The sequence below is a fragment of the Ambystoma mexicanum genome, chromosome 5p (genome assembly GCF_040938575.1).
Source record: "Ambystoma mexicanum isolate Mex_15411 chromosome 5p, UKY_AmexF1_1, whole genome shotgun sequence".
Lineage (NCBI taxonomy): Eukaryota > Metazoa > Chordata > Amphibia > Caudata > Ambystomatidae > Ambystoma > Ambystoma mexicanum.
The window spans coordinates 242308400-242323703 of NC_090930.1; the positions used below are offsets into that span (position 1 = coordinate 242308400).

General features: G+C 41.2%; 1 protein-coding gene across 4 annotated transcripts in view; it reads left to right on the top strand.

The window, feature by feature from the left end:
- Positions 1-15304, top strand: part of TENM1 (teneurin transmembrane protein 1) — a 2006416-nt gene that overhangs the window by 1653659 nt on the left and 337453 nt on the right. For all 4 annotated transcript variants that reach the window (XM_069612654.1, XM_069612656.1, XM_069612655.1 and 1 more), the window contains one exon: positions 7344-7576. In XM_069612654.1, the coding sequence (XP_069468755.1) occupies positions 7344-7576 (233 nt within the window). The remainder of the gene's footprint in view (positions 1-7343; positions 7577-15304) is intronic.

Here is a 15304-nt window from a genome sequence, read left to right on the forward strand (position 1 = left end):
ACACGCTGGCGTCAACGTTAAAGAAATCATCAATTTCCATAATGCATACTCCACATTCAAGCACAATGTACGACTGTGATGGAATAACAACCAGTTGCTTCATTTACGATCCAATTAGAATAGAACATGTCTCTCTTTCTTGCTTATCTCATCAAACGTCCTCTCTGAAATGTAATGCAGATTTTGAAATGAGACTTTTCTTCGCCTTTTCATGATTGTAATTTCTCGGTGCACTTTGCATCCACATAAAACTGGGAAGCCCGTTGGGAAATGCGTGCTATGAATCTGGAGTTAATAACTACACTAGGGGAATATTTTCTTTCAGATTGGCATGCGTGTTGGTGACCTTTCAGAAGTGTGGTCAATTAAAACTGCAACACATATCTTCGGAAAAATGAAAATCTTTTCTCATTAAGGTATTAGGTAACTAGGCTTATTGGACAGAAATGCATGACTAAAGCAGAACTTGCCATAGATCACAAAACTTCCTGGAGTTGACCCTGTTAGTCTGCTTTTCTTTGACACATCCATCATTTCAGACACTAGTGTGATTACAACAACAAAAAAATACAATTGTGCCCTTAATTGTAATTGGAATGGACATCTCAATACATGTGCATTTGATCTTGTGAGCACAACTAAATGCATTGAAGGGGGAACTCTAAAAATCACCACCAATGTCCTATCCAAACAATAAACCCAATTCTCTACAAAAGCAACAGGATAATGTGTAACATGTTGTCCTGTCGAAAATTGTGCAAGGATACCCAATGGGTAAATGCATTGACATGTGCAGGGCCACCAGCAGCTCAGGGTGCCTTTGCCCGAGAAACACTGAAACAGACTTTCCTCTAAATTGAAATTTGTGCAAGATTTGGATTTGTGTCTAGACTTCTCGAGCATACTGATGTGTTCAGCTTCCTAGATGACCCATTTTGTCCAGGATGGCAGCTGTGACATGGGTTTTTCTAATTGTGGATGTCTGTCACTTCATATGTTTACAATTGGTACACCCATTCACCTCCTCTACCCATACAAACTAGTAGTGGTATAGACCAAAATGCTTGAGCCAAGTGGTTCTCAACCAGTGGTAGATGCTCTTAGAATCAATCCATTCTACCATCAGTTCTATGACAGAATAAGGTGGCCATGTTAAAAACGGTTTTACCCTTCACCTCAAAGTGAGCAATCCAGAGTGATCTGCTAGTCCATGTCACTTTTGCACAGGAAGGACAAACAAAGTGTCCACAATCTGTGAAGCCTCTTTGTTGTCCTTATTATACTTATTATACTCAACCCAGTGCCGGGGTTGTAATTCTCTCTCGCACCCTCTAAAGTCATACATGACATTTATATATCTCTCAAGTGCAGGTGTGATCCTCACCATTTCTTACTTGCATATTTGGTGGCGTGAGCAGTCAAGTGCAGCTTGGGTTCCGGGAACACTGAATTCAGGACCCCTACTAGGGAATACGCACTCCGTTCAGGAAGAATACGTTACCAAAACCAACAGTGATGCTTGACAATATTTAGCTGGCATTTCCTAACGACTAGGAAATCCACTTGGCAACATCCCACTTCTCCATGTCCTAGATTATTTGTCCCATTACCGGTATCTAGAAATCATTGTGTTGACAGCACTCATGCGGCAGGGCAGCCATAGGAGGACAGTTGGAGAGAATGGATAAATCTACTGTGGATTGAAAAAGGGCTGCTTTATAGTGAGCTATATGGATTGAAGTTAGAGTTATTGAAGATTGGGGCCATTGAGGGAATGGATGCTGGCACATTCTCTTCATCCTGTAGGTTGACTATAATGGCGTGGAGTGCGACTTGCAATGGCAGTTGGCTCTGAAGGAAAGCATTGATCTGGGCTAGGACACTCACTCTCTATTAAATTGCTAACCACAGTATGTCTGCTAATAATTGCATCATCTCTCAAATTAAATGTTTGTTTGAAATAATGGAGGTTTCTGCCAACCTTTTTTTCTATTGATTGAACTCTACAAACATTTTAGGTAATTATGCTGGCCACTACTGGACTAGTATTTCATTGTATTGGTTACCAGCACCTTTGTTCAAGTTACATTGAGAATGGCCGTCGTTGCCTGCATCATTCATTCAGCAGAGGAAATGTGTGCCCATGCACATGTATGTGAATGAAGCAGCTCACAAAAATACAGTTGTGAGAAGTGATAACTAAGATGGAAAACTATATGTGTGCAGTTTATTACTTGATAAAGTACATTTAGTACTAAACAAAACACACAAACAAATATTGCATTGCAAAGACAATATATAATTGCATGAACATGTTTGTTGCTTGACCTGCTCCAATCCCACCAGCCATATCTCACAAAAGGGTATCACAAGGGGCACTGTAAATGTATCAATTAATTGTATTAAAAGTAATTAGTAGTTACATGTGAGGATTATACCGCAGACCGAAGATACATGCAGATTCTTTCAGCCATTTGGATGCAATGAATAATGACTTTCAGGCCAGCCACACAAGGAAAACAGGAAGTGGAGTACTGTCTGTCTTTCCTTTGCTGCCTGCAGTACATGACATGCTCTTCTATATCATAGTTTTTACCAGAAAGTAATTGAGTTGTGAGAAATAGTTTTAGCAGATAGTGTTTGTGTGAATATTTCCCTGCACCCACATACATAGTCTGGTGGATATAATGTGTTAGCAACATGTGTTCTTCAGTTCTACAGGTTTGTGGAAGGGGAACATGCAATATCTCTGGATCACCTTGTATTGCACTGTTCTAGCAAATGTATACTTTTAAATACCCACACATTCCAATTTGCAAGTATTTGATGGCACCTGCAAACAACGTCATACCTTTGTGGAGTTTGCAAAGTTGTACAGGAAACGTTACAACATGTGCGAATGCAAAGTCCCGCCCTTTGAACAAACCATACTCAGAACATCCAATCCATGATGTTCGTGCACTGAACACTTTGCACCATACACAATAAAGGCACATTAACCGTTAACTGCTCTTACCGCTTCCATTGGTTCTATATCTCTCTTGCGGTTGGGATCTGCTCCTCCTGCTAAACGGTAGAAACAGTCCCTTTTATTCTCCAAAGGCCCTCTGCTTAGCCCAAGAACTCTGCAACCTATTTGCCATGCCATCGCCATGTGCAATAATATAAAACCTTGGAAAGCATCAATTGGAATCACTGACTACCCAGGGACCAATGACATATGTGATCTGGTTGTCATATCAGTCATGCCATGAAGACTGAACTAATACATACCCACAACTCCCTCACCTCTGCCCACTAGTCATGGCTCTACTCTGTACTCAACCTCCTCTGATACTATTGGCTCCTCTTCCTCAACCTCTCCGACACAAACATTCATTCATTGGTTGCATTTCTTTCACACAAATCGCTCTTCTTGTGGAAACGTACCAGGTACACTTTCATTTCTCTGCCAGTGGGAGTGCTACCATCTACTCTCCCTGAACCACGCATTTCATCACCTACACCACCTGATTTGGCAAGCCAAGCGCCTCGTTTTGTTTTTCGTGTCATGCATTTGCTGATGCCAATCACTCATTCACTGCTAAACTATCTTCATACAGAACTGACTGTCTCTGTGCCACTGGATGGCACTTCGGTGTCTTACTCTCAAATCCTCAAAAAAAATCCCCTCCTCATGTTCCCCAAATGATTTCCCATGACCTCCTTGCCATCCCTCAGGGCGTGTAAGGCTTGGGGTCCTCTTTGACAGTGACCTCAAGTTACACTTTGACTGACAAAATGGCTACATGAACTTCCTTCACATCTGGAACATCTTGAACATCCACTCACACCTTGGCTATCACACCACTGAAACATTTATTTCTGCCCTTGTTCTCAGCCAATTGAATTACTGCTCCTATCTACTTGTGGGCCTCCCTGCTGCTACTTCTCAATAAAGTAATGAACTTTGCCGCTTATGGCTACATGAACTTCCTTCACATCTGGAACATCTTGAACATCCACTCACACCTTGGCTATCACGCCACTGAAACATTTATTTCTGCCCTTGTTCTCAGCCAATTGAATTACTGCTCCTATCTACTTGTGGGCCTCCCTGCTGCTACTTCTCAATAAAGTAATGAACTTTGCCGCTTATGCACTATTATGTACCCGGATCCTCGCTAAGCTCCTGCCATTTCCTTGTTGGATGGTTGTCCATGTACACATTAACCATTTTGATATTCATCCTATCATTATTCTACCCATGGAATAGCCCTCGTGTGTATAGCTCTATCCGCCCCCTGTCTCATTGCTTCATTGTTTCTGCTCCTTTTCCCTACAGGAGCCCTTGCCTCTAAAAGCCTTATACCCAGAAATCAAAATGATTGCCATGAACCAAGATTTTGTAGTTGCTCCAAACAGACACCTCCTTTATCGGCAAGGTGCGCCCTCAATGTCATCTAAAGTCCATATCAAAACCCTTTTAAAACAGCCTTATCCAGTACTGTGTACACCAATACCTCAATAAATAGCCCATGTCAGACAAAAAAGGGAGCACCTTTGAATACATTACTCCTTAGAAATCACTAACAGAAAAGCTATGCTTTCCCTAATTAAAAAAGTACCCTAGAACTTGGTGGTGTGTTTCCTACCTACTAGGGATAGCCAAGCTGTACAATATTCTTTCAAAACTCCTCTCTAACTGTACATTCAGACAGGTATGTTAACACTTTATTCTTCCCTCATCTGAGTGTGCACAGCTGTCTAACTACAGCTTCTATACTACAAATTAAAGAATAGTTTTAGCAGCGAATATGTGTATGTTCTGAACACTCACAGGGCATAGTAGGTTTGCCCCCCCATGTATTTAATATTTTGTATTTACTTGATCGTTGTTACTTCCCCTTGTCCCCTCCCTGTTGCCCTGTGGGCGCTTTGAAACAGTATTTACTTCCTGTATAAGCACCTAACAAGCAAACAAAAAAAAAAATATAGAAAATGTCTCAGTTCATGGGTCAACCAAAGAGTTTCCCAAGACAAGCTACCTGTTGATGCCACACTATTGGGCTATATATATTAGCCAAATAGTGTGACACCAACAGGTAGCTTGTCTTGGGAAACTCATTTGTTTACCTAGTTCCGACCACATCCCACAAGCCCCTATCAAAAAAGTGGTCCCCCTTAGCTCAAAATGCTACACTCAGTTCAGGGGTTGATTGGTTTCTGGTTCTGTCTACATCTGAACTGCAAATCTTGTTTTTGGTGTGCTCACATTCAGAATCGGCCATACTTTTAAAAATAGGTCTTTTGACTTGATGAAATACTGAGTAGAACCGCTGTAATCACATTTCTAGATTGTTTGGTCTACCATGTTGCTGTAATGTATTATCGCAAGGTACGATTCGCTCCCCTACATGCTTTTCTGAGCATATGATTTGGGTAACCCCTCGCTGAGAGACATAAAGTTAAATCTGCATCCTGATGCTCAAATTTCATAAGAGTGGAGCAATCACATCCATATCCAAGATATTGACCGAATACTACATTTTCATGGAGTATTCACGGGTCAAACTGCCTAAGAGCAGCAATAAATGACGCTCCTTGTGTATTCTGAATACTCTAGTATTAGTTCTGCATCATGTTCTTTTTAATTCTAATGAATGGTTTCTGTGCTACTAGTTATGTACATTAGAAGATATAGAATTGCTCAAATTGAATCACTTAGAGATTAGCTAGAGTTGGGACAATATTGCATGCATAGCTTTACTAGAGATTTGCTCAGAGACTTTGTTTTGATATAAGAAACATTTTCTTGTCAATGCAAGTTCTCCCAAACTGCATTATACAATGTGTTGGTATCTCCAACAATGTATTTCATTTTTTGAAGGATTTTTTCTCCATAACCAACAATGTTTCCCATTAATGCATGCTGGTGTACAGGGCTTCTATGTTTAAAGTAACACATCTCTGAAGTGGATCTCTTTGAACAAATTCAGCATTACTCTATAATCCTTTATATATGACCGCATTTGGGGTACCTTATTTTTAAGAAAGAAGTCAACAAAGTGCGGTTAGGGGTTCAGAATTAAATGCATTACGAATACTATGGCCTTTCCTGGTGGTGGTGTAGTGTCCTTTTATATGTTTTGTAATACATAGTATTCCTGGTCTTTTCTGAGTAAGGAATTCAACCTCTTTTTGTGTAATATACGCTTGAATGTTAAGCCTCTTAAATGATGCGATCAATCAAAGTGTGGGTCTGGATTGTGTGCTAATCACCCACAGATGTCTATTTCATTAGGAAGATTAGTGATCATTTTGTCATGATCTGATGCATTCACTATAACTATACGTCCACTTTTGGCTGCTGGTTTTTAATAGTATATCAGCATTTATTTAGGAAGGTTCTAACTTTCTGAGATGACTTTATACCTCCTATCTTTTTCTGTTTTGTTTTTCATGAGGACTCTCTTAAATGTATTCAATTCTGTCTCAATAGTTTGTTGAAGGGGATGGAATCTTGAAGGTTTCCTCAACCCTCCGGTCACAGGATCTTCAATCTCTCCTTCCCAAAATATGGTTACAGGAATTGAATAATTTCAATTCTTATCTGGAAGGGGTCATGGGCAGCAGTGGGACAAAGCCAAGACCTCCTTTAAAAGGACAGTAATGTCAGCATTGGTGAGGTGGTAATTGGACAGATTGATGACTAAAAGGTTGATTGATTGTGTCTGCCCCTGCCCTGACTGTGTGTGGTTCGTGGTGAATTGTTTTCTCCCACCCCACCTGACCCAGTCCGCTCGGATGTAAAACAGGAAGATTAGCTGGTCCAACGTCAGTACCCGCATCCCTTGGAACAACAGCATCCCCTATATACCTTTATAAATAATATACATTCCAGCAAATGCATAGTATGTTCAGCAACGATATTAAAACTCTTAAGACTACTCATAAAACGCACACCCTTTTTACATGAATACTCGATTCTACGTGGTAAATATTGTATAGGTTTTCTGACAGAAGCACTAGCCGCAGCCTCTAGCAACATTAAATAAAAAATGCAAATACAATTCACCATCAGCAATTTAATACATGCAGCTTCTAGGTTGGGTTCAAGGATGTCTATGCAACAACTCAAAATCATTGAATTCGGTGGTAAGGCCATGCACATAAAATGTGATATATTTTCAATTAAATTTTGTACATTTAATGTTCTATATTTAGCTTACTTGAATGTCTCCACTAATATGCATGTAACTAGTGTTGAAATTAGTGCTCTCCAGCATAAAATGTATGCAAATGTATAACATCTTGTATATGTGAGGACAAACTAACATATTTCATTTGGCTTTCACACTTAGCACCAGCCCAGCTCACAAATATTATCTGGCTGTGGACCCAGTGTTTGAAACACTTTACATGTCTGACACGAACACCCGGAGAATCTACAGGTTGAAGTCTCTGAATGAAGTGAAAGACTTGGCAAAGAACGTTGATGTCATCGCTGGCACAGGCGACCAGTGCCTTTCATTTGATCAGAGACCATGTGGAGACGGTGGCAGAGCGTCTGATGCTCCACTCAACAGTCCAAGAGGTAAGAGAATACTCTCTACCAATGAGTTGGCCAACACCCAAACGATTGTTGGAGCCGATCAATTCAAGCACTAGGACGAGGCCATTGTAACGTGTGCATTCTTGATCATGCAACAAAGGGTCGACTGCTTTACAAGGCATGCTACTGAGGCATCGGTGTAAAGTGCATCTTTAATGTCCTGTCTCTAACCGCACTAGCAGCATTCAAGGATGTTGACTGGACCCTCTCCCACTGGTAAACCACTTTTAAGGACCTGGGATTTTCTTCCAGAAATATTGAAGTGCAGTTTATTTCATTAACGATCCAAGATTAACTATGACTACAGGTCCCAGGGAAATTGTTACCTGAAAGCCGGGGAATGCAAACGTTGATTGCTGAAGGCAAGATATCCTCTCGTTGCCCTGCTCAGGCATAGCTGGGCTTGTAACAGCTGTAGCAAATGATACATGAAGAGCTATCATATGATCTGATAGCAGATTCCGCTCCCCAGCACTTTCAATGATAGCACAAGCAATGAACCAGGCTCCGTGCAATGGCCTTCACCAAAACCTACTCCACTAAAGTGCTACACAATCAGCTAAGCATATATAGATACAACAGAAGAATGATGTGAGTGATTAGTTTTAAGGTCATTGAGCAGTTTTACATAGAGGATAAACCATTCCTTGAATAGTGGTGATTCAGTTTCAAATGACTGGATAGCTTCATTTTGTTTTCAAACATACATTTTGTAATTGCATATGTAAACACTGATTAAAGGAATGTAAGTTATTGTACCAGCATGTATGTGAATGTGTTTGCTTTGGTCTTGATGAGGTTTCTCTCATTGATGAGTTTTGCCCCCGCGTCCAAACCATCATAGTGAATTAAAATAGATTGTTCTATATTAATGGCTGCTCTAAATCTACTTGTGCGTTAATGGGATTCCAGAAACTTAGTATGCTTGTTGATTTGCAAGCGTGTAGTAGTACTAATATGCATACAGCAAAAAGTGAACATATCACAGCCAAATGCCCCAGTCAATCTCCCCCAGCTGAAAGGCAACAAAGTTTCTCATATATAAATGATGGAAGATGTTCTCACTTAAGGTTTTGACCATTAATCAATTCTCTACTTTTGCTTAGTTGTACATTTCTTTTCAAGTACATTTAAATGAGCATTACCTTAATGTCTGCCTTTTTCAGCACGCTGACGTCACATTGTTTTTTGAAAGTGTCCTTAGTTCCAGAGCCTTTATCTTTTGAAACCTAGATAATGAAATGGGGAAACATGGCTAGGGATTATGGTGTCTCTTTCCCTACACTGAGACTGGTCTGGTAAGTTGTTTATTGTATTTCGGATCATTGTTGAGTGTGTTTGTCATGGGTGGAGGTGTGTGTTTGTCCTCTTTAGATCTTTTAGGGGTCATTGTTGGGTCTTGTGGTGATCTGATAACGGAATGTCCTACTGGAGTTTGACATAGTTGATTTAGTTTTGCATTTTGTTTATTTGGTATTTTTTACAGAGAGATCATGCAAGGAAATTGCTTCATGGTGCCAAGAAGGAGTACATAGGGGAATAAGGAAGGTAGACAAAGGAAGGTAACATCACATACACTGCAGGTTCAGAGGTTGCCTTCTTGAGTGTCTCATGGCGTAGAGGAACGTTGGCAGGGCATTCCAATTTTCAGAATCAACTGGTACCTCCTTGATGCAATGGCTTCAGAGGTTTGGAACATTACCTGATGTCCTTCTATGCCATCAAGGTCTGTTGTATTCCTGGCTTGTCTTCTTACAGAGAAGGACAAGGTAAGTGAAGGGTTTGGAGACTGGCCATAATTCAGGAGTAGTCATTAATATCCTCAGAGATTTGCGGTAGTAGCGGCACTGGACCATGGTTGGGGATAGGTATTGAGAGATCAGGATTGATTTCTGAAACAGCAGGGATTTTTAGATGTTATGAAGTACTTTACCTGGCAGCTCATGCCTGGGGAATCAGTGTTCCAGTTTAATGATAATGACATGTCCAATTGAATGCCTTCTCTTCTTTTATGTTTGTATTTCTGTAGATAGAGCAGACTTAAGGTTTGATGCAGGAGATTACCATGTTAGATTTTGGTTGATGTATTTTGCCCTGTAGTGCTAGATTATCCTATGTACATTCCAGAGGGGTTTAAATATACCTGTTCGCCATAGCAGGAACCATTGGAGGTGCAGGAGACCTGGGGAGATATGTTCATTTCTTTCCGACCCAACATCATTCTGCCTGCTCTGTTCTGGACTAGTTGTAGTTGTTTCAGTGGGCAGTACAGTGTATCCATATATTGGGTGTTCCAATTGAAGTACTTCAAACTTTTTTGGGGAAATCTAGGAGAGGGAGTATGCATCTGGGTTTGTGAGTGTAATAATGCACATTTCTGGCAACTGCCCCTACTTCTGTGTTAAACAGAAGACTACTCCAAGATTTCTAACAATGTCCTCTGGTGTAGTGGGTTGGCATTTGATCTTGCTGGGTCCCTAGATCAGCATCTCCATTTTGCTGTTGGTCACGTGCGGGAACCTGTGTGTCATCCACTCTTGGATTTGGTAAACGTAATTAGCTAGGTTAATTTATTTCCCTTCTCCTTTGTATGGGTGAATATGGAACTGGCAACCATCTGCACAGAGCTGAAACGTGATGATAAACTCCAAAAAAGAGGAAAAAGGTCTCATGTAAGCATTGACTATATAGGAACACTGTATTAAGACTTAAGGAAGACACATCCATTGCTGAAAAAGCTTATTGGGCAAGTGGTGTTCCTTATTTGTTGTGAATAAAGGTGTTTCTAGAAGAGAATGGCCTTAATGTATTTTTCTAAATTGAAAAGGGATTTAGGCAAGTCTTACATTTCACTGGCCCTCCACCTGGTGGATCACAAAATCCTTTGCCATCACCATGCTTCAGCTGCCCACATCTCCCCGAAAGCCATAACCTGGATTGAATCCTTCCAGTCCAATTGTACCATGAGGGTCTTCTCACCTACGGCCTCTGCCCCACCAGCTCCAGTCTCATGCAATGTCCCCCAAGACTCCTGTGTCTCACCCACGCTTTGCAATATTTTCATGAAGCCTCTATTTGACCTCCTGGACTCAATGGGTATCTCCTACACTAACTACGCGGATGACACCCAGATCCTCATGCCCAGAACATGCAATTATGACACTGATTCCAATTCACTAAATACAATTTACCAAAATATCCAGGCATGGAGGGCCATGCACTCCCTGTGCTTGAGCAATGAGAAAACTGAGTTGCTGCTCATCGGATCCCAAAAGCTCCCAAACAAACTTGACCGTGCCTACACATCTTTGACCATTGATGGCAACTCTTCCCATTCTCTAAAGAAGTTAAAACCTTTGGAGTCTATCTGGACTCTGCCCTCATGCTAACTAGACAGGTTAATGCCATAACCTCATCCTTGTGCTACGCAACTAGGATTATCAATGCAGGCAGACCCTTCCTCTCCGCAAACAGCTGCCTCACTCTAGCCAGGGCCCTCAGTGTCTCTAGATTAGACTATTGCAATTCGCACTTTGAGGGAACCACTACATGCAATATAAAAATAAAACTACAAGTCATTCAAAACAATGCCCTTAGAGCACCACTGAACATCCCAAAAAAATAACCTATCTCCTATGTTATAAGAAATGCCCATTGGCTCCCTATCCAGGATCGAATTCACTCCAAAACACTCACACTAACACACAAATACCTGGCACCCATTGCCCCTAAATACTTGTCTAACAAAATCATCAAATCTCAAACTAACAGACAAACCAGAGCCTCCCACTCCCACCGTTTATCCATACCTAGAGTCAAACTCCAAAAATCCGGCTGTCACAGCTTCCCCGGTGTTGGCAGCTGAATATTGGAATGCTCCACCATCTCACTTAAGAGCTAAAACTTCTTTCTGTTCCTTGCGTAAAGGCCTCAATACCTGGCTCTTCTCTCAAGATGTGTAACCTCCACCTAGCCTTTCATCAGTTTATTCAATGTAAGGGATTTATGTAATGGATTTCATGCAAACGCAATTGTACCGTTACTAACATTGCTACTGATCTAAATTAAACATAACTGCGCCTTCTGTAACCAGCGCCTAGATGCCTTCTGATCTCATGCAACCACAATTATACATGTACTAACATTGATACTGCTCTAAGTCAAACGTATCTGTGCCTTCTGTAACCAGCACCTAGATGCATTTGGGTTTGGTGTGCTCTGCAAATGAATAAACAAATAAATAAATAAAACACATTTTAGTATAACTAATAGATATTCATAGGCGGAAAACTGAAAAACAAACACATACAATTTATTTCAAAGAACATAGTATGCTTTGTTGAGGGTATTTTGGTTTAGATGCTTGACTCCGTCACAAAATAAAATACTTGAGTTTGTGATAGAAACAAAGGCCAGTTTCTGAAAATAGTGTTAGAGAATAATGTGGTTTTAAGGCAGATGTCCTACACATGGCTGACTACAATACACACATTTTACTGTGTCACTTGGTCATACTATCCAACAGCAACTATTGGGTTAAGGCATTCAATATCTGCTCTTGCAGATTATATTCGTGTTGCAATTGATGTTTGGTCATCAATACAACCACAAATCAGCCCCCTCCAGCTAATCCAGAATAGGGCTGCAAGACTTATCCTTGGCCTTGAGCTCAGTAACCGTATTTCTCCAGCCCTAAAGTCTCTCCACTGGCTCCCCAGATAAAAGTTAAATCCCTCTGCATCATCCATAAGGCTGTCTGGGGCCAGGGACCATGCTACCTGCAACTTGCTCTGAGTAAATACTATCCTTCCAGATCCCTCTGATCTTCTGGCTCCAACTTTCTGCTTGTCAAGGGTTTCTCTAAGCATAGAGTGGGCAGCCGTTCCCTTTCCTCAGCTGTCTTCCTCCTCTGGAACAGCCTTCCCCTTTCTCTCCGTCCTGAGACGGATCTCATGAAGTGCTGCAAGCATCTCAAGACTAAACCCCACAGTCGCTGTGATTTGTGGCCTGGGCCCTTATGTGTCCTTCTGGGCCCAGGCCTTCTGTCCGATCACAGCATTCACCCTCCCCTTGCACTTGCCTTCGGGCACTACTTGGTCTTTGTCTCATATGCCTTCACTTATTGTATGGGCTGGAGACCCCTCTACATCTAGTCGTCACTGCCTGGCACTTACCTGTTGCCTTTGCGACTGGCTCTCTGGCACTTACCTGTTATGTTTTCAAAAGGTTCCCTGGAGCTTCCCCCTCTGTGGAGCCTCTAGCACTTACCCGTTTTCCCTGTCCCTTCTCTCTCTGTAATTGCATGATCCAATTGTTCACAAGGCCTAGTAGTACCGATGCTGTAATTTATTTTGCTCCTCACATTCCATTGTCTTGATGTCTCCCTCTGCCCTGTGGGTGCTTTGGAACTCGATTTCTTTATGTATAAACGTTGTACAAATGTCCGATAAAAATAAAATAAAAACAAAAAAATATAATTTCAAATGTAACAAACCGTTTGTAAGGACTTTAAATATCTGTGCTTACCATTTTCCTTGATAGTATAGGCAGCAAACACAGTAGTGAGTAAATCCCTGGTTTACTTAATTGATTCAAGCAGTAAAATTGAGTATCATGTTAAATATCTTTGAACTGATGTCAGATGATGACTGTTCATTTTTGACTGCTCTTGACAGTCTTGCCTGTTCTCCAGATTTCGACTCAGACCCATTAAAAGAATTGTTCCTGTATCATGATCTTTCTTTTTTGTAGCTAACACAAAGAATGCAGGTTTATATACCTTCTATTGGACCAACAGGAATATTATTCAGAGATTGAACAGCGCATTAGCTTTCAAAGTCCCATAGACTTCCTCAGATGGTGCAGAGTGAAATGAGTGGAAAAGAGACACCCACTAGCCAATAGATTCTCAAAGCAAAGTAAAATAAATGTTGTGTTTAAACTCCATTGTGTGAAGGAATGGTATGCATGTTATGCAGGTCTGGAGAGGCGGCCTTTTCTAAAGGACAATAGAAATGCTGCAAGCCGGATAAAACAAATGTTCACATTTCTAGCTGATAGTTGTGTTTCAAGAAAAAAAAATCACATTTACCTTCAATAGAACATCTTCCCAAAATTAGGCACAGGCAATCTTAATGTTCGCCCGGTAATTTCCAAAAAGTCCTGATGTTCTTTTAGAAACATATTGAAGTGAAAGCTTTAAACGCACACAATTAATAATGCAGGCCGTGCTTTGTTTTTTCTGCACACAATCTCAACTTGTGCTTTGCAGCCTCTGTGGATTGGCAGCACCAGGCAGTGAATTCAGTGAGCTGCTAAGGTTTACTGGCTGGTGTGTAATGTGAAAGTACAAAATAAGTTCTCATGGTTAAACCTTTCCACCGTACAATGTTACCTCAGTATTCTTCAAGCTTCACAATGCCTTCCTTGCATTCAATTTGGCATATCCAAAAGACATACCTAATTTTAATGGTGCACTGTCTCCTATTATGTCAGTGTGCCTCTTGCTTAATGATGGGCCTTTGTGTGTTTCCCTGAGGTCCTATGCTTACAGCAGTGTGACAAAATGACTTCTGATCTGCAGATGTATAAGGATGAGTGGTCGCTAAACTGCCTACTCAGCCCCCACACTTCTACAAACCCACGTTGATCCTAATCATAAAGGTAAAACAGGCACAGCCAAGAGATATTCTTTCTTTGCATTTTGTGGTAACGGGGGCTGAGGGAAGGCTATACTCTTAAAAGGGGTGTGAAGTGACCTGCTAGCAACCCAAACAACAAAGCACTTTCAGTCCAAAATAAAAGGAATGTCCAGTCAAGGTTTTATGAAAATATGAAGTTTTTAATAAAACACCAATGTAATAATAACTATAAACACACTATGAAAATGTATCCCCTATAAGCGAGAACACAGAAAATGCAACATGTAGACAGATGCAGCACTCTGGGTAATGAAACAGGGAATGAGAAGCCAATAAGCAACCATACTGAAAAAACAATATGTTTTTCAGTGGAAACAGTGGAAAAGTGACCTAACCGGTCGCTGGAGTCCAAGGATAGACCAAGGAGCAGTTATTAGTCAATAATACTTGTCTGTGTTCTTAGGTGGTTCGACAGTGTAGTCCCAGGATTTGAGCTGTGTTATCGTGCAGGTCGAACCAGGTTTCGGTTGCGATAATTCATGCTAAGTCAAATTCCAAGCTAGTCAGTTCAAATCAGAAGGTGTGGTTCGAGCATGGCACCCAGGTCGTTCAGTTTAAATGGTTCACCTGGGTCATATCAGGAGTCGAGGCAGTTTGAGACCTTGTTAACCACTGGTTCGGGTTGGTGTGTGGCATGATACTCCAATGGTTTGAGCCGAGGTTTGTCGGTTAAATGAAGTGATCTTGGTGTTCAGGTGCAGGGTTCAAAGAGGCAGAAGATAGAGTTTGGTCCTCAGCAACAAGCAGATTGTTCAAGCTCGGGAGATGTGCTCAGCTTGCCATGATGCAGTGGCAAATCAGTTCAACAGATCTGATGCAGCAGTAGTTTTGAGTTCAATGGAGTGTCAAAAGTAGCACCGGTGAGTCCCTCTGGAACAAGTGTGGTGAACACAGTGCAAATACATTTCAACAGGTTCAATATGGCAGAACACAGAGTTGTGGCTAATATGGTCCCCCAGATGCAGTGAGACCAACTCCAGGGGCTCTTGGACAGGATGAATCTGTTCAT